This window comes from Salvelinus namaycush, chromosome 24 (genome assembly GCF_016432855.1).
Source record: "Salvelinus namaycush isolate Seneca chromosome 24, SaNama_1.0, whole genome shotgun sequence".
Taxonomy (NCBI): Eukaryota; Metazoa; Chordata; class Actinopteri; order Salmoniformes; family Salmonidae; genus Salvelinus; species Salvelinus namaycush.
The window spans coordinates 2,628,650-2,647,766 of NC_052330.1; the positions used below are offsets into that span (position 1 = coordinate 2,628,650).

At 42.5% G+C, this 19,117-nt stretch overlaps 1 protein-coding gene across 1 annotated transcript in view; it reads right to left on the reverse strand.

The window, feature by feature from the left end:
* LOC120019598 (prolyl endopeptidase-like) overlaps positions 1 to 18,787 on the reverse strand; it is a 59,841-nt gene extending 41,054 nt beyond the window's left edge. Inside the window, exons 1-8 of the mRNA XM_038962925.1 lie at positions 18,625 to 18,787; positions 18,050 to 18,124; positions 17,529 to 17,662; positions 16,063 to 16,193; positions 11,500 to 11,709; positions 10,217 to 10,338; positions 9,834 to 9,939; positions 5,800 to 5,991 (exon numbers count right to left, since the gene is read on the reverse strand). Of these exons, the coding sequence (XP_038818853.1) occupies positions 5,800 to 5,991; positions 9,834 to 9,939; positions 10,217 to 10,338; positions 11,500 to 11,709; positions 16,063 to 16,193; positions 17,529 to 17,662; positions 18,050 to 18,124; positions 18,625 to 18,762 (1,108 nt within the window). The 5' untranslated portion in view covers positions 18,763 to 18,787. The remainder of the gene's footprint in view (positions 1 to 5,799; positions 5,992 to 9,833; positions 9,940 to 10,216; positions 10,339 to 11,499; positions 11,710 to 16,062; positions 16,194 to 17,528; positions 17,663 to 18,049; positions 18,125 to 18,624) is intronic.
* Between the last annotated feature and the right edge of the window lie 330 nt (positions 18,788 to 19,117).

A 19,117-nucleotide genomic window follows, 5' to 3' on the forward strand; every position in this document is an offset into this window, starting at 1 on the left:
GCAAAATTTGTTTGACATCCCTGGTCTAGTTAGTTCAAAATGCTGCAGCTCAGCTTTTAACAGGCAAAAGAAAAATGTACCCATATCACACCTATTTTAGCTTCTCTACACTGGCTCTTCACTTTGAGAATAGATTTAAATGTTTTATTAAATCATCCTATATCTCTGATCTTGAATATCCACGAGCCAGAACGCAGCCTGAGATCCTCTGACAGGGCTCTGTAGACCACTCCAAAGTCTAGGTTGAAAACTAAAGGAGACTGGGCATTTACCACTAGGACCCCTAGACTTTGGAATGATCTGCCAGAGGAGATCAGACTTGTAGATTCAGTGCCTCTTAAAACCCTGCTGAAGACACACTTATAAAGATGTTTTAATTGTATTATTTTAAATTCTCCTTCATCCTGTCTTTGTTAGTACTTTTATTTTATGATGTAAAGCACTTTGTTACTTGTATTGAAAAGCGCTATACAAATATTTATTATTTAAAAAAAAGTCGTCATCACTGTTGGCTGCAGCCAAAAAGTGTTATTTTGATAAAAACCTACAGTGCATTCGATAAGTTTTCAGACCCCTTGACTGTTTCAACATGGTTAAGTTAAAGTTTTATTCTACATTGTATTAAATCTCCCCCCCCAATCGATCAATACACAATACCCCATAATGACAAAGCAAAAACAGGTTCAGAAAAAGTTGCAAATGTATTACAAATAAAAAAACGGATATTTACAAAAGTATTCAGACCCTTTCCTCAGTACTTTGTTGAAGCACCTTTGGCAGCGATTACAGTGTCTTCTTGGTCATGACGCTACAAGCTTGGCACATCTGTATTCGGGGAGTTTCTCCCATTCGTCTTCTCAGATCCTCTCAAGCGCTGTCAGGTTGTATGGGGAACGTTGCTGCAGTTATTTTCAGGTCTCTCCAGAGGTGTTCGATTGGGTTCAATTCCAGGCTCTGGCTGGGCCACTCAAGGGCATTCAGACGTATCCCGAAGCCACTCCTGCATTGTCTTGGCAGTGTGGTTAGGGTGGTTGTCCAGTTGGAAGGCGAACCTTCGCCCTAGTCTGAGGTCCTGAGCTCTCTGTAGCAGGTTTTCATTAAGGCTCTGTACTTTGCTCCGTTAACAATTCCCTCGACCCTGACTAGTCTCCCAGTCCCTGCAGTTGAAAAACATCCCCACAGCATTATGCTGCCACCACCATGCTTCACTGTGGGGATGGTGCCAGGTTCCTCCAGACGTGATGCTTGGCATTCGGACCAAAGAGTTCAATATTAGTTTCATCAGACCAGAGAATATTGTTTCTCTTTAGTTGCCTTTTGGCAAACTCCAAGCGGACTGTCATGTGCCTTTTACTACCATCAACGCATGATTGGTAGAGCGCTGCAGAGATAATTGTTCTTCTGGAAGGTTCTCCCATCTCCACATTGGAAATCTAGAGCTCTGTCAGAGTGACCATCAGTGTTCTTGGTCACCTCCCTGACCAAGTCCCTTCGCCCCCGATTGCTCAGTTTGACCGGGTAGCCAGGTCTAGGATGAGTCTTGGTGGTTCCAAACTTCTTCCTTTTAAGAATGATGGAGGCCACTGTGACCTAGGGGACCTTCAATGCTGCAGAAATGTTTTGGTACCCTTCACCAGATCTGTGCCTCGACACAATCCTGTCTCGGAGCTCTACGGACAATTCCTTCGACCTAATCGAAATACAAAACAAAGTAAATCCAAGATGGCAGCATGTCAAGTCGTTTGTTTGTGACTAGTACATTTTAACCTACTAATAATCTATTTATTTATGGTTGCGTAACTTCGTTGTTGCGTAGTGCAAACTATTTTATTTTTGCTGGTGTAAAGATCACGGGTCCTCCTCAACTCGGAACTTCATTACTTGAAGTTTACCAAAGTAACCCTATCTCTGGCTGGCCTGAGTTTCTCCTTCGTCCGCGGAGTGTCTTGTCCAAGCTGCTCCTTTTTGCTCTTCGCCTGGCTGTCAGTGGCAGCTCAACCCGTTCTCTCTATCGCCCTCAACACCCAATCTACTCACACGCGCAAACACTCACATTGACTCACATACACGCTGTCCCTCTCTCCACTTACCTTCGTTGGCCTCTTGTTTTTTGGTCAGAGAAAATGACAATTTACGTGGTATTGCTTTGCGCACTGACTTTACTGAACTCTGGAGAAAACGAACATTGTCGCAGGGTGAGTACATCTGACAATGTACTCTCGCGTCCATTAGACATTTTGTCTGCAGGAACTCGCTCTTTTTCACTCGGTCCACTCGTCCAAGTGCCGATGCATTTGTGGCATGATGTGAACAGTACGAATTTGTGTCACTACCAAAGTCTAATGGTTTTAAATGACTGTTTTGTATTGTCTGGAAACTCACTTGTAGAATTCGCTTGCAGTAGGTCTCTTAAAAAAGAGAAGCCGTGCAAGGTTATTAAACAGAGGTGCTTAGTTATTCTTCTGTTGTTGATATCAGGTAACGTGCAACCTAACCCTGGCCCTGATATGCAATGTCTCCAAACCCCGTCTGATTTTAAATCAAGATCTGGTTTTGGTATTTTTCATTTAAATGTACGCAGCCTGTTGTCAAAAATTGATGGGGTTAGGATTTGGGCTAAATCAACTGATGCTGATGTAATTGTGTTTTCTGAAACCTGGCTCAGCAAGTCTATTTTTGATAAGGATATTTGTATAAGTGGTTACAATGTTTATCGCACAGATCGGGTTAAGAAAGGTGGGGGTGTGGCTATATATGTAAAATCTAAATTCCATGTAAGTGTGGCAAAGTCTGAAACTATTTGTAAACAGTTGGAATTTCTTGCTTTGAATATTGAGGTTTCAAAGGGCCTCTCTATAACTGTGATTGGCTGTTATAGACCCCCCTCTGCTCTTGGTGATGCATTTTCTTCTTTGACGCACCTTATGTCTAAACTTCTTTACAGTGAAATGATCTTGATTGGTGATCTCAACTGGTGTTGGTTAAAGCCGGTGTCTGATGATTTAAAAATGTTTTGTAATTCTATGAATCTTACCCAGTTGATTAATTCACCCACTCGCCCAAATCTTAAATGCCCAGATAAATCTACCCTGATTGATTTGATATTGACAAATGTTTCACATAAATATTCTGCGGTTGGTGTTTTTTGTAATGATTTAAGTGACCATTGTGCTGTTGTTGCTGTTAGAAATACTAAGGTTCCAAAGACAAATCCACGTTTTATTCGTAAGAGAAATTTGAAGTGTTTTAATGAGCAGGCTTTCTTTCATGATTTGTTTTATTTTGACTGGAGCAAGATTGAGCTTATCCCTGATGTGGAAACTGCCTGGAAATTCTTTCATGATGGGTTTTTCCAAATAGTAAACAAACATGCACCATTCCGCAGGTTCAGGGTTAAAGGGCGGGATAATCCATGGTTTTCTTCTGAGCTGTCTTGTATTATTCACGACCGTAATCTAGCCTGGGCTAAAGCAAGGAAATCTTGTTCTGATGCTGATTGGCTTATTTTTAGGCAGTTAAGAAACAAGTGTTCTTTTCTTCTCAGGAAGGCCAAGTCTGAATATTTTATGTCTGTTACCACTGATAACCTGAATGACCCTAGAAAGTTTTGGAATGCTATTAAGTCTATGTCTGGTAACAGTAATGTTAATGAATTACCGTCATGTGTTTTGAAGGACTCTGTTGCTATATATGACAAAACTGAAATGCTGAATTGTTTCAATGAGCACTTTGTATCATCTGGTAGGCTGTTTGATTCAGTGCCCTCTGTCTCTGTACAACCCTGTGTGGATGAACCAGTGTCCTCTGTCTCTGTACAACCCTGTGTGGATGAACCAGTGAGAGCTGGTCAAACTTTTAGCTTTCTGCCATTCTCAGTGCAGGTGGTACATAAAGCCCTGAAATCCTTAGATCAAAGAAAGCCTGCAGGTCCTGATGTTTTGGATCCCTGCTTTTTAAATCTAGCAGCTGATTTCATAGCTGAACCACTTACATATCTGTTCAATCTAACCCTGGAATGTAATGAAATTCCAAAGATCTGGAAATCAGCATTTGTCCTACCACTTTTAAAAGGGGGAGATCCAACTCTTTTAAATAATTATAGGCCAATCTCAAAGCTGTCACCCCTGGTGAAAATACTTGAAACCCTTGTAAGTGAACAGCTAAAAGAGTTTTTATTTACTAACTCTATTTTATCAATGTACCAATCGGGCTTCAGGAAGAAGCATAGCACAATTACAGCAGCCATGAAGGTTTTAAATGATATCACTGAAGCCCTTGACAAAAAACAGCACTGTGTCTCACTTTTTATTGATCTCTCTAAGGCTTTTGATACAGTTGATCATGCTATACTGAGGCAGAGATTGTTGAGTGTAGGTCTTTCGGAGCATGCAGTTGCATGGTTTGCTAACTATCTGTCTGATAGAACTCAGTGCACTCAATTTGATGGGCTTATGTCTGTTAAATTGTCTGTCCTGAATGGTGTGCCCCAGGGCTCTGTACTTGGTCCTCTCTTATTCACTATTTATATAAATGATTTAGACAGAAATGTCCAAAATGCACAACTTCATTTTTATGCTGATGATACTGTTATTTACTGTTGTGCCTCATCTCTTACAAAAGCTTTCCAAAACTTGCAAACTGCTTTTTATACTGTTCAACATACCTTGTGTCAATTGAAGCTTATCCTCAATACTGACAAAACTAAACTAATGGTGTTTTCTAATGCAAGAAATAGACCTCTGAACCTTTCACCTGTTACTACCTGTCAGGGCAAGGAGATTGAGGTTGTAACCTCATACAAATATCTTGGAATTCTAATTGATGACGGCCTCTCTTTTAAATTGCATATTCAACAACTTACAAAAGAATTGAAGCTGAAATTGTGATTTTATTTTAGGAATAAGGCCTGTTTTTCTTTTGAAGCCAGAAGGAGGCTAGTATCAGCTACATTTATGCCTTTACTAGACTATGGGGATATTTTATATATGAATGCTTCCGCTCAGTGTTTGAGATCAATTGACACTCTTTACCATGGCACTTTGAGATTTATTTTAAACTGCAAAACCCTTACGCACCACTGCACTTTGTATACCAGGGTTGGCTGGCCTTCTCTAGTCACTCGTAGGCTCAGTCACTGGTATACTTTTATTTACAAAGCCATTTTGGGTTTACTACCTTTTTATTTGGGCATTTTTATTGTTCAGAAATGTGGTGGGTACTCTCTTCGTTCACTGGACTTTATCCTGCTAACTGTTCCAAATGTCCGAACTGAATTTGGTAAAAGGTCTTTTATGTACTCTGCGCCATCGTCTTGGAACACCTTACAAAATAATTTTAAACTGGAAGAACTTGTCCCGATTGGTGTTTTTAAATCACTGATGAAGGATTTTGAGGCTGATTCCCTGACCTGTCAATGTTTTTAATTTGCTGTTTTTGATATTGTTATACTCTTGTGAATTCATGAATGGTTTTTACTAGATTACTTGTAGTTTTTCATGTTGTCTGTCTGTAATTTTTTGTAATGACTTGGTGCTGCCTATCTTGGCCAGGACGCTCTTGAAAAAGAGATTTTAAATCTCAATGAGCCCTTCCTGGTTAAATAAAGGTTAAATAAAAAAATAAAAAAATAAATAAATAATCAAAATATCTTTATTAGGCTGCCTTTTAAAGATCACTTGTTGGTAGTAGCAAGCAGTGGATGGAAATAATGTTTTCCTCTTTAGTATATATTTTTGTCTAGCTTCTGTATAAAGTATTTTATTTGCGTAAAACCCTCTCTTTTCATTGTCTGTGACCTACCGATGACGTCCTTGTCGTGCTGGGGGATAAGCTCCTTCCAGTTGGCCTGGGCAGGCTGGGCAAAGTTTATGTTGATGAGGCGGTAGCGCGGGGCCTCCAGGTTGGTCTTGAAGGTGAACACCGTGCCCTCATTGGTCACGTACTCGTACTCCGCATCAAAGTTGTCTATCAGCTTCACCCACGGCAACAGGCCTGGAGAAGAAAGAGATACAAGGGGATACAATGAGTGCTCTAATGCGATGCACACAGAGGGCCAATCAAAAGATCTGCTTATGGATGGATTTTGCCCATTTAACCAGGTTTTCCCATTGAGCTCAAATGAAGAAAGAAATCTAGGGAGATTTGGCCAAGTTATTTTATTTCTATAGCCAAGATGGCACCATCTGTGAATTAATTGTCACGTGTGCATACCATGATGCAGGCCTGGGCAACTCCAGTCCTCTGGGGGCCTGATTGGTGTCACACTTTTGCCCCAGCTAACACACCTGACTCCAATAATCAACTAAACAGATTCAGTTAAAAATGCAATTAGTTTAAAATCAGGTGTGTTTGCTAGTGATGGGGGGAAAGTGTGATATCAAATCAGGCCCCAGAGGAATAGAATTGTCCAGGCCTGAATCTAACGTAATTAACCAATTAGTCCAAAATAAACTCCCAACCATGTAGATTGACTTCAAATTAAAATGTTTGCTGACAATTATTCACATCAGCAGCCTACGCTTTAGCCTATTGCTCTTTTTAACCAGAAAATGATCATGATCCATTGGGTAATTTGTCACTTTCAATGATAAGTAATGTTTTGAGGTACCGGTAGTGTGTATTAAAATAAACACAGCATGTGCATTTTATATATGATATAATAACAGATTGCATTTTACACCCCCTCCACCCGTCGCCTCAAGATAAATGTTTTGGTTCATAGCACTAGCTGCACCACTGAAGTTTAAAATGAACATTTTAAATCTATTTTGTTGTACTGTTACATTTGTATCGCTGTTTCAAGTCCAATGGAATTGTTACATACAGTATAATTTGAGCTGCGTGAACCACGAGCAAGTCTGATTAGGCGTCGCTGTATAGCAGACCGACGCTGTCATCAACCTACCAAAGGTTGCACCTTAGCAGAAACCTGCATGTCGGGTAGCTTGCCAGCGGTCAATGAGTAGCTTGTAAGCAGTTTACAAGCAATTTTTGCCATCTATTTTCCAAACAGGTTAAATCGCATAGTTAAAATGTTTTCATTCAGTTACAAAAGCAACAGTCCTGGCTGAGCCCCACAGGCTATGCGAGCACACCATGGCCGCTTCATGGTTACAATTTAGCCAAGCTGTGTCGGTATGCAGCAAATGAGAAAGCACATGATATAAAACAGATCTGCTTGCGGGCCCGGCTTTCACATGACTGGGCAGGGGTACAACCATGGGTGGGCCAGGGAGAGAATAGGTCCACCCACTTGGGAGCAAGGCCCACCCACCGCGGAGCCAGGCCCCTCCAATCAGAATACATTTTTCACTACAAAAGGGCTTTATTACAGACAGAAATACTCCCCAGTTTCATCAAATGTCCAGGTGGCTGGTCTTACACAATCCCGCAGGTAAAGAAGCCAGATGTGAAGGTCCTGGGCTGGCGTGATTACACGAGGTCTGAGGTTGTGAGGCCGGTTGGACGTATCGCCAAATTCTCTAAAACGGTGTTGGAGGCAGCTTATTGAAGAGAAATGAACATTCAATTCTCTGGTAACAGCTTGGGTGGACATTCCTGCAGTGAGCATTCCAATTGCACACTTCCTCAAAACGTGACATCTGTGTCATTGCACTGTCCTATCCCATCTGGACAAGAGCAATACCTATGTAAGATTGACTATAGCTCAGCATTCAACACCATAGCACCCTCCAAGCTCATCATTAAGCTGGAGACCCTGGGACCCTGAAAAACAGCTTCTATCTCAAGGCCATCAGACTATTAAACAGCCATCACTAACACAGAGAGGCTGCTAATTAGAGACGTGTACAAAGCTCTCCCGCGCCCTCCATTTGGCAAATCTGACCATAATTCTATGGACTGTTTTGCTACCACATACTGGGGTATGTTCCAGGATTCATCCAATTACATTGAGGAGTATATCACCTCAGTCACCGGCTTCATCAATAGGCGGATCAACGACGTTGTCCCCACAGTGATCATACGTACATATCCCAACCAGAAGCCATGGATTACAGGCAAGATCCGCACCGAGCTAAAGGCTAGAGCTGCTGCTTTCAAGGAGCAGGACCCTAATCTGGACACTTAAGAAAACCCGCTATGACCTCAGACAAACCATCAAACAGGCAAAGCATCATTCCTACTACATCGGCTCTGACGCTCGTCGGATGTGGCTGGGCTTAGAAAATATTACAGACTATGAAGAGAAGCACAGCCGCGAGCTGCCCAGTGCCGTAAGCCTATCAGACGAGCTAAATGCCTTTTATGCTAGCTTCGAGGTAAACAGCACTGAACCATGCATGAGAGCCCCAGCTGTTCTGGATGACTGCATGATCATGTTCTTCGTAGCTGATGTGAGCAAGACCTTTAAAACAGGTCAACATTCACAAGGTCGCAGGGCCAATCGCACTCCACACTGCTCTTTCCCACCTGGACAAAAGAAACACCTATGTAAGTGTGCGGTTCATTGACTACAGCTCAGTGTTCAACACCATAGTGCCCACAAAGCTCATCGCTAAGCTAAGGATCCTAGGACTAAACACTTCCCTGTGACGGGCCGCCCCCAGGTGGTAAGGGTAGGCAAGAACACATCTGCCACGTTGATCCTCAACACTGGAGACCCTCAGGGGTGCGTGCTTAGTTCTCTCCTGTCCTCCCTATTCACCCACGACTGCGTGGCCAAGCACGACTTCAACACCATCATTACATTTACTGATGACAAGTGGTAGACCTAATCACCGACAACGATGAGACAGCCTATAGGGAGGTCAGAGACCTGGTGTCAGGACAACAACCTCTCCCTCAACGTGAGTAAGACGAAGGAGCTGATGGTGGACTACAGGAAAAGGAGAGCCGAACACACCCCCATTCACATCAACGTGGAGGTAGTGGAGCGGGTTGAGAGTTAAGTTCCTTGGTGTCCACATCACCAACAAACTATAATGGTCCAAACACACCCAGACAGTTGTGAAGAGGGCACAACACATTTTCCCCCTCAGGAGACTGAAAAGATTTGGCATGTGTCCCCAGATCCTAAAAAAGTTCTACAGCTGCACCAGAGAGCAGTATGGTATGGTGACACTGCTCGGCATCTGACTACAAGGTGCTACAGAGGGTAGTGCGTTTGGCCCAGTACGTCACTGGGGCCAAGCTTCCTGCCATCCAGGACCTATATACTAGGCGTGTCAGCGGAAGGCACAAAAAAATTGTCAAAGACTCCAGAGGCCCTAGTCATAGACTGTTCTCTCTGCTACCGCATGGAAAGCAGTACCAGAGTGCAAAGTCTAGGTTCAAAAGGCTCCTTAACAGCTTCTACCGTGAAACCATCAGACTGATAAACAATTAATCAAATTTCTACCCAGACTATTTGCATTGACCCATTTTTTTACGCTGCTGCTACTCGCTGTTTATTATCTATGCAGTCACTTTACCCCTACCTACATGTTAGTTGAGGTAATTTGTACCTGTACCCCCGCACGACTCTGTACCAGTACCCCCTGTATATAGCCTCGTTGTTATTTTATTGTTACTTTTTATTTATAAAAATGTACTTTAGTTTATTTAGTAAATATTTTCATAACTATTTCTTGAACTGCATTGTTGGTTAAGGGCTTGTAAGTAAGCATTTCACGGTAAGGTCTACACCTGTTGTCTTTCGGCGCATGTGACAAATACAATTTGACAATATTTGAACTGAAAAGCCATTCTCTAAAACAAATATGGCGGGGGGGGGTCGTCATAAATTCAGGAAGCTACAGAAAGCTTCAGTAGAACCATAGTTTTGGGCGAGGGTACTTGTGATTATTATAATATATTATGAAGGCAAGGGGTACCTGTGATGCCCTGAGGAGTGGTTTGGAGGTCGCAGTACCACAACCGGTTGACCGGGTCACAGCCCTCCCTGATGGACAGCAGCACATAGCGCCCGTCATCGGACACCTGGAGAGAGCGACACTGGTCAAGCACTCTGACCACAAAACTCTTCGGCTAACCCTAACCCAAATAAAATACCAGAGAAATTGCTAACAGCAAAACTGTGTGTAGAGGGGAACAGGATTGGCATAGATGCGAAATGAACAGAAAATATTACTTACATTAAAGATAACGACATTACTCAAATAATGTCATTCCTGCTTCGGTGCCTATTTAAGCTTAGAACCAAGTCAAGCACCCACCTGTCTGTTGAGCAGCGTTTAAGTAAGTGACTCCATCCTACCTCGACACCGCTCATCCACTTGGGGTGGTCGGAGAACTCAGCACATAGGCAGTCCTGGGACTGGGGGGTCCCCAGCACGTGAAAGTAGAGCTTCTGGTGCAGGTTGGTGGAAGTCTCCGTGCCTAGAGGAGAGAGCGACGTCAATGTACCATGTCTGCCGCATTGTGGCAATAGGAGGACCCTAACATATTATAAACATGCAACAATTTTACTGAGTTACAGTCCTTGTAAGGAAATCAGTCAATTGAAATTAATAAATTAGGCCCTAATCATGACTGGGAATACAGATATGCATCTGTTGTTCACAGATTACCTTTTTTTTTTTTTTTAAGTTGAGGCTTGGATCAGAAAACCAGTCAGTATCTAGTGTGACCATTTACTTTATGCAGCGTGACATCTCCTTCCCATAGAGTTGATCAGGCTGTTGATTGTCGCCCAATCCTCTTCAATGGCTGTCCAAAGTTGCTGGATATTGGCGGGAACTGGAACACGCTGTCGTGCACGTCGATCCAGAGAATCCCAAACATACTCAATCTGGTGAGTATGCAGCCAAAGGAAGAAATGGGACATTTTCAGCTTCCAGGAGTTGTCTACAGATCATTGCGACATGGGGCCGTGCATTATCATGCTGAAACATGGAGGTGATGACTGCAAACGAATGGTAAGACAATGAGCCTTAGGATTTCGTTGCGGTATCTCTGTGCATTCAAATTGTCATCAATAAAATGCAATTGTGTTCATTGTCTGTAGCTTATGCCTGCCCATACCCCCACCACGGGGCACTCTGTTCACAACGTTGACATCAGCAAATCGCTCGCATACACGAGGCCATACAAGTGGTCTGCGATTGTAAGGCCAGTTGGATGTACTGCCAAACAAAAAAAAAAAACGTGGGAGGCGGCTTATTGTAGAGAAATTAACATTCAAGTCTCTGGCAACAGCTTGGGTGGACATTCCTGCAGTCAGCATACCAATTGCACGCTCCCACATTTTAGTGGCCTTTTATTGTCCCAACACAAGGTGCACCTGTGCAATGATCATGCTGTTTAATCAGCTTCTTGATATGCCACGCCTCTCAGGTGGATGGATAACCTTGGAAAAGGATAAATGCTCACTAACTGGGATGCAAAATAATTTGTGCATAAAATTTGAGAGAAATTAGCTTTGTGAGTATTGAACATTTCTGGGATCTTTTATTTCAAGTCAAGATACATGGGACCCACACTTTACATGTTGCGTTTATATTTTTGTTCAGTGTGTGTCTACGTAGCCAGGATGCTCACCATCGCTCTTGCCCTCCTGCATGGGGTAGGAGTTGTAGAAGAGGCCCTTGCCGTCGTGGGTCCAGGACATGCAGCTGAACTTAACCCTCTCTAGTTTGTCCTTGAGGGCCACAGCCCCCTCCACCTGCAGGAAGTGCATCTCCACCCAGTCCGAGCCGCTGGCGCTGGTACCATACGCCAGGTATTCGCCATCCTCTGAGAACGCATAGCCTGAGGATTGACAGAAGCTGATTTAAAGCCTTTATTTAACCAAGTAAGACTTTTATAGTGAAGACATAACAGGAGACACTGGAGAGCACAATGAGTTAAGCTATGCCAAGATTCCCCGACTTATGGTCCACAGACAATTTGGCCGACAGGTGAAGTTCTCTCGACATACAGTACCAGTCAGAAGTTTGGACACACCTACTCATTACAGGGTTTCTTTACTTCTACAATGTAGAATAATAGTGAAGATATCAACACTATGAAACAACATATGGAATCATATAGTAAACAAAAAGTGTTAAATCAAAATATATATATATATATTTTTTTAAATCTTCAAAGTAGCCACCCTTCGCCTTGATGTCAGCTTTTCACACTCTTGGCACTCTCTCAACCAGCTTCACGAGGTAGTCACCTGGAACGCATTTCAATTAACAGTGTGCCTTGTTAAAAGTACATTTGTGGAATTTCTTTCCTTCTTAAAGTGTTTGAGCCAAATCAGTTGTGTTGTGACACGGTAGCGTAGTATACAGAAGATAGCCCTATTTGGTAAAAGACCAAGTCCAAATTTAGGCAAGAACAGCTCAAATAAGCAAAGAGAAATGACAGTCAATCATTACTTTAAGACATTAAAAGGTCAATCTGGAAAATTAAGAACTTTGACAGTTTCTTCAAGTGCAGTCGCAAAAACCATCAAGCGCTATGATGAAACTGGCTCTCATGAGGACTGCCACAGGAAAGGAAGACAGAGTTACCTCTCATTAGAGTTGCTAGCCTCAGAAATCGCAGCCCAAATAACAGACATCAAATTTTCAGAGGAGACTGCATGAAAATCAGGCCTTCATGGTCGAATTGCTGCAAAGAAACCACTACTAAAGGACACCAATAATAAGAAGAGAGTTGCTTGGGCCAAGAAACACGAGCAATGGACATTAGACTGGTGGAAATCTGTCCTTTGGTCTGCAGAGTCCAAATTTGATTTTAGGTTCCAACCGCCATGTCTTTCTGAGACGCAGAGTAGGTGAACGGATGATCTCCGCATGTGTGGTTCCACCGTGAAGCATGGAGGTGGTGGTGTGATGGCGTGTGGGTGCTTTGCTGGTGGAACTGTCAGTTATTTATTTAGAATTCAAGGCACACTTAACCAGCATTGCTACCACAGCATTCTGCATCGATACATCATCCCATCTGGTTTGCGCTTATCATTTGTTTTTCAACAGGACAATGACCAAACACACCTCCAGGCTGTGTAAGGGCTATTTGACCAAGAAGGAGAGTGATGAAGTGCTGCATCAGATGACTTGGCCTTCACAATCACCCGAACTCAACCCAATTGAGATGGTTTGGGATGAGTTGGACCGTAGAGTGAAGGAAAAGCAGCAAACAGTTGGAAAAGCATTCCAGGTGAAGCTGGTTGAGAAAATGCCAAGAGTGTGCTAAGCTGTCATCAAGGCAAAGGGTGGCTACATTGAAGAAACTTAGATGTTAAATATTTATTTGTTTAACAGTTTTTTTGGTTACTACATGATTCCGTGTGTTATTTCATAGTTGATGTCTTCACTGTTATTCTACAATGTAAAAAATAGTAAAAAATAAAATAAAAAACCTGGAATGAGTACGTGTCCAAACTTTTGACTGGTACTATATCACACACACACACACACACACACACACAGTGCATTCGGAAAGTATTTAGACCCTTGGCTTTTTCTACATTTTGTTACATTATAGCCTTATTCTAAAATGAATTAAATGTTTTTCTCGTCACACTAGACACAATACCCCATAATGACAAAGTGCACAGGTTTAGATATTATTGCAAATGTATTAAAAATAAAAACCAGAAATAACTTATTTACATAAGTATTCAAACCCTTTGCTATGAGCCTCAAAATTGAGCTCAGGTGCATCCTGTTTCCATTGATCATCCTTGAGATGTTACTACAACTTGGAGTCCACCTGTGGTGAATTCAATTGATAGGACATGATTTGGAAAGGCACACACCTGTCTATATAAAAAGGTCTCAAAATTGACAGTGCATCTCAGAGCAAAAACCAAGCCATGAGGTCGACAGAATTGTCCGTAGAGCTCAGAGACAGGATTGTGTTGAACCACAGATCTGGGGAAGGGTACAAAAAAAGTATTCTGCAGCATTGAAGGTCCCCAAGAACACAGTGGCCAGCATCATTCTTAAATTTAAGAAGTTTGGAACCACCAAGACTCTACCTAGAGCTGGCTGCCCGGCCAAACTGAGCAATCGGGATAGAAGGGCCTTGGTCAGGGAGGTGACCAAGAACCCGATGTGGAGATGGGAGAACCTTCCAGAAGGACAACCATCTCTGCAGCACTCCACCAAATCAGGCCTTTATGGTAGAGTGGCCAGACGGAAGCCACAACAGCCCGCTTGGGGATTGCCAAAAGGCATCTGACCATGAGAAACAAGATTCTCTGGTCTGATGAAACCAAGATTGAACTCTTTGGCCTGAATGCCAAGCATCACATCTGGAGGAAACCTGGCACCATCCCTGCGATTAAGCATGGGTGGCAGCATCATGCTGTGGGGATGTTTTTCAGCGGCAGGGACTGGGAGACAAGGGAGGATCGAGGGAAAGATGAACGGAGCAAAGTACTGTCGTGGCCAAAAGTTTTGAGAAAGACACAAATATTAATTTTCACAAAGTCTGCTGCCTCAGTTTGTATGACGGCAATTTGCATATAATCCAGAATGTTATGAAGAGTGATCAGATGAATTGCAAAGTGACGTGCCGTCATCATTGCTTTGCACAAAAAGGGCTTCATAGGCAAGGATATTGCTGCCAGTAAGATTGCACCTAAATCAACCATTTATCGGTTCATCAAGAACTTCAAGGAGAGCAGTTCAATTGTTGTGAAGAAGGCTTTAGGGTGCCCAAGAAAGTCCAGCAAGCGCCAGGACCGTCTAATAAAGTTGATTCAGCTGCGGGATCGGGGCACCACCAGTACAGAGCTTGCTCAGGAATGGCAGCAGGCAGGTGTGAGTGTATCTGCACGCACAGTGAGGCGAAGACTTTTGGAGGATGGCCTGGTGTCATGAAGGGCAGCAAAGAAGCCACTTCTCTCCAGGAAAAACATCAGGGACAGACTGATATTCTGCAAAAGGGACATGGATTGGACTGCTGAGGACCTTTGACTATACAGATTTCTAACCTTGTTAGCTCGGGGGATCCAATCTTGCAACCTTACAGTTAACTAGTCCAATGCTCTAACACTGATTACATTGCACTCCACGAGGAGCCTGCCTGTGCCGCGAATGCAGTAAGCTAAGGTAAATTGCTAGCTAGCATTAATCTTATAAAAAACAATCAATGACTGTCATTGCTCCAATATGTACTTAACCATAAACATCAATGCCTTTCTTAAAATCAATACACAAGTATATACACTGCTCAAAAAAATAAAGGGAAAACTTAAACAACACAATGTAACTCCAAGTCAATCACACTTCTGTGAAATCAAACTGTCCACTTAGGAAGCAACACTGATTGACAATAAATTTCCCCTGCTGTTGTGCAAATGGAATAGACAAAAGGTGGAAATTATAGGCAATTAGCAAGACACCCCCAATAAAGGAGTGATTCTGCAGGTGGTGACCACAGACCACTTCTCAGTTCCTATGCTTCCTGGCTGATGTTTTGGTCACTTTTGAATGCTGGCGGTGCTCTCACTCTAGTGGTAGCATGAGACGGAGTCTACAACCCACACAAGTGGCTCAGGTAGTGCAGTTCATCCAGGATGGCACATCAATGCGAGCTGTGGCAAGAAGGTTTGCTGTGTGCTTTTCAGTGTCATGGGAATTATGACTCGCACTTTGGTTGTCAATTCTTACCATGCCCATTATTAAAATAGGATTTCCTGCATATAGAAACGACAGTTTTTGTTTTCAACATTCACCACAGGTAACTTAAACTCTATTTTTATTCAAACAGTTGAGAGTATGTCTCCTAAGCAGACTCTTCAGTATCATTGTCAATTCAGAGCTCTGTGTGTGTGTATTTATGTATTATATTAAGTTAAAATAAAAGTGTTCATTGAGTATTGTCGCAGTTGTCATTATTACAAAAATGTGTGTGTGTGTGTGTATTATATAAATCAGCCGATTAATCGGTATCGGCTTTTTTTGTCCTCCAATAATCGGTATCGGCGTTGAAAAATCATAATCGGTCGACCTCTAATACAGTCAGCGACACACATTGATTGTTAATAGAGAATGTATCATGAAGACAATGGCCATCTGTGTAGTATTGTCAATAAAGAAAGTATTCTACACAAATGTGTTTTAAATATTAATATTGTTTGTACACATTTCAGTCCCCCACCTTGTAAAGCAACAGTCCCGTCCTCAGAGAAAGTGTTTGGGTCCAGAAAGACTGTGGGCTTTGCCTCCAGGCTCTCCTGAACATACATCACACTCTGGTTCTGGAGACCCGTGTTGTAGAAGTGGAAATACCTGCAGAGGGGGCCAGGAATGTAAGCCAGACATCAACGGAACCGCACTACCCAGTATTCCCAAGAGACAAGTCCCCCTGAGCCTCTCAGGGCATTTTCACACAGTTTTGAGCTACAGTTCGAATCAGAGATCGCCTACTTGTTATTTTGTATTATTTACATTTTAGTCTGGTAGGTTTCACATTGCTAAAAAAGGTCAAAGAAACAAAAATTTCTCAACAAAACCACGTGTCCATGCATGTCTTTTGTTAAATCCATTTATGATTATCATGAAGCATCACTTGTGTGTCCCAATCTTCATATTACTTTCACTTTGATCTTCCAACATGCAGCAGGAAACAGGGAAATAGATGCTCTAACTCCGACGTGAATAGGCTATATTCAAAAGCCTATAACCCCAGTGTAGCCCTCGTCTCCCCTAAACTGCATAGGATGCTCTCATAAATGCGCTGCTACTCACAGAATGTTTCAGAGATCTCAAGTTATGATGCTGTGTGCATTTGATCAAATGCTCGCAGTCAAACAACCAATAATGGTGTTCTACTCTGGTTATTTTTCTTTCTCACCTGCAGCGAACTGCACCAGGGTTCGAATTGAATCGGACCACTACTACCCTTTTTGAGCGAACCATGGTGGATTGTTTAGTGCGTTCCTGAGTGCAGTGTTCACACCAGTCCAAAAAAGGCAAAATAAGGGGGTAGGAGCTCTGGAAAAAAATGCACCAAACCAATTTGATGGAAAGCCCCCTTCAAGGAGCAGCTAGATCGTGTTCACAAGAAACCAAACCGGGAGGGCCTACTTGGGGTGTAGTCATTACTTTTCTTAACGAAAAACGTTCTGAAGCAGAATCATTTTTCTATTTGACAAATACAGCTAGGTCCCTCCGCCATTTGATAGTTTGCTTCTGTTGGGTTTCTAGTGAATAAACCTCTGGAGCTGTCCAATAAGAAATGCTAATTTTTATTTTTCTGTTGCAGAACATTTAAGACATTTTCTGTTACATGCCCTAATGAACATGACCCTGTGTTTTTGGGTGCAGCAAAACTCCCACAAATTGACCTAGCCAGCAGATCCGACCTGCTTGCTTACAGCTGCACTAGGGTCGGAATGACTGCTGTGGACATTTTTCCAGAACACTTAACAGTCATTCAATATTCTCAGTGTAACAGTTGGGATAATGGGACACCTTTCTCATCCCTGGAATGAGGGACATTTTCCGAGCCATATCCGCAGTTTCTTAATTTACAAAAGATGGCTGTCTGACCCTAGTGTAGCTGTAAGCAAGCGGGTCGGATGTGCTCGCTAACCTTGACCCAACCCCAGCCCTACTCCTCACCTGCTCCCCCTCTTGAAGGGGCAGCTGTATTTGGGGTAGTCGTAGAGCTCCGTCATGCGCTCCTTGAACAGGTCCCGCACCTCACAGCGCTCCAAGTAGGGCAGTGTCAGCTGGTTCTGAGCATTGACAAAAGCCTGGGAAGAAACAAGACATATCAACATCAATGCATCGACCACTAATTCACAGGTGGTGGTGCTGGTTGCAACTGTACCTACTGTGTCAGTAGCCTTTGTCAATACTGGTTGGACATTTTAGGTAGATGTGCTAAGTTGGTGCCTCAAATTTAATTTGTTTTTTTCCCCTTTGATTGTGGGGAGGAGTTGGCAGTGGCACATTCTACAGTGACCAACTCAGCTAACTTTATTATACCTTGATAAAAGTAATAACATACAAATGAATGTGAATTTCATCAGAATTGAAAATATTGACCCCGACTAAGGACTCCCTGACCGAAATCAACTGGTAACGTTGCGATAACATTCCTTCAACCAGTGTTGAATGAATGGCAAATGGGCGTTTACCTGCGTCTTTTCGCTGTCTGGGTCTTCCAGCCAACTGTACGGGTCTGGAATCTTATTGCCATGGTAGTCATCCATCTGTGATAAATAACAAGCAGGTGAAATCCATAATGTGCGGCAGCAGTCACCCAACAACTTTGATCATTTGCTGCTGGATGTTATGCGATAACATGACAGCGCTAAGGTTAGCTTGCTAGCTAGCCAGCCTATGCAAAAGCTTTGCTAGCAGCTAGCTAACATGAGACAAAGCCAACAAAAGGCGAACGAAGCCTAGCTAGCTGGCTGGCTGACTCATTCATTCATTCATTCATTCATTTGAGGTTTGGTTATCCATGCCGGTGACATTAGGCTACAAGCTAACAGTTAGCTAGCTAATGTTCATTTGTTAGCTCGCGAACTCAGTTCATAGCTAGCAATGTGCATGTGTTCAAATGCCAACTTATTTTAGTAGCCTCAAACTATCCAAATAAACAAAGAGCGCTAGCTAGTTAGCAAGTACCGGTACATGGCAAGCTAGCAAGTGGCTAGCTCCTCCCCATTCACTTGGAAGCGACATGACAAGCTAGCCTGTTACTTACAACTGCCTCGTCACGGTAAGCATTTGGGTACTGGAAAGACATTTTAGAAGTGACTGTTCTTGAATTCCGTAATAAGAAAAGTTGTGTCAAAGACTTAAATAACTGTTTGGATATGACTTTCTGCATCCGTCCAAACATCAACTTCTTCTTAAAATGTCTTACTCTTCTTCAAGGATTTATTGACAGACTACATCCCAAAATGTGTATTGCCGCCACCTATTGGGTGGGGTAAAAATGTAACTACTTTAACAAAAATATATACAAAATAATAATAATATAACAACAACAAAAAATTATAATAATTTCCACATATTATCCTCAAAAAACTAAACAAAGGTCAATGTACTCCTTCACTTAGTCAAATGTACTCAGATCCCTACACAGGCTCTGGGGCCTGAGAGGGGGAAGCATCTTCAAATCAAATTAAATCAAACTTTATTTGCCTCATACGCCGAATACAACAAGTGTAGACATTACCGTGAAATGCTTACTT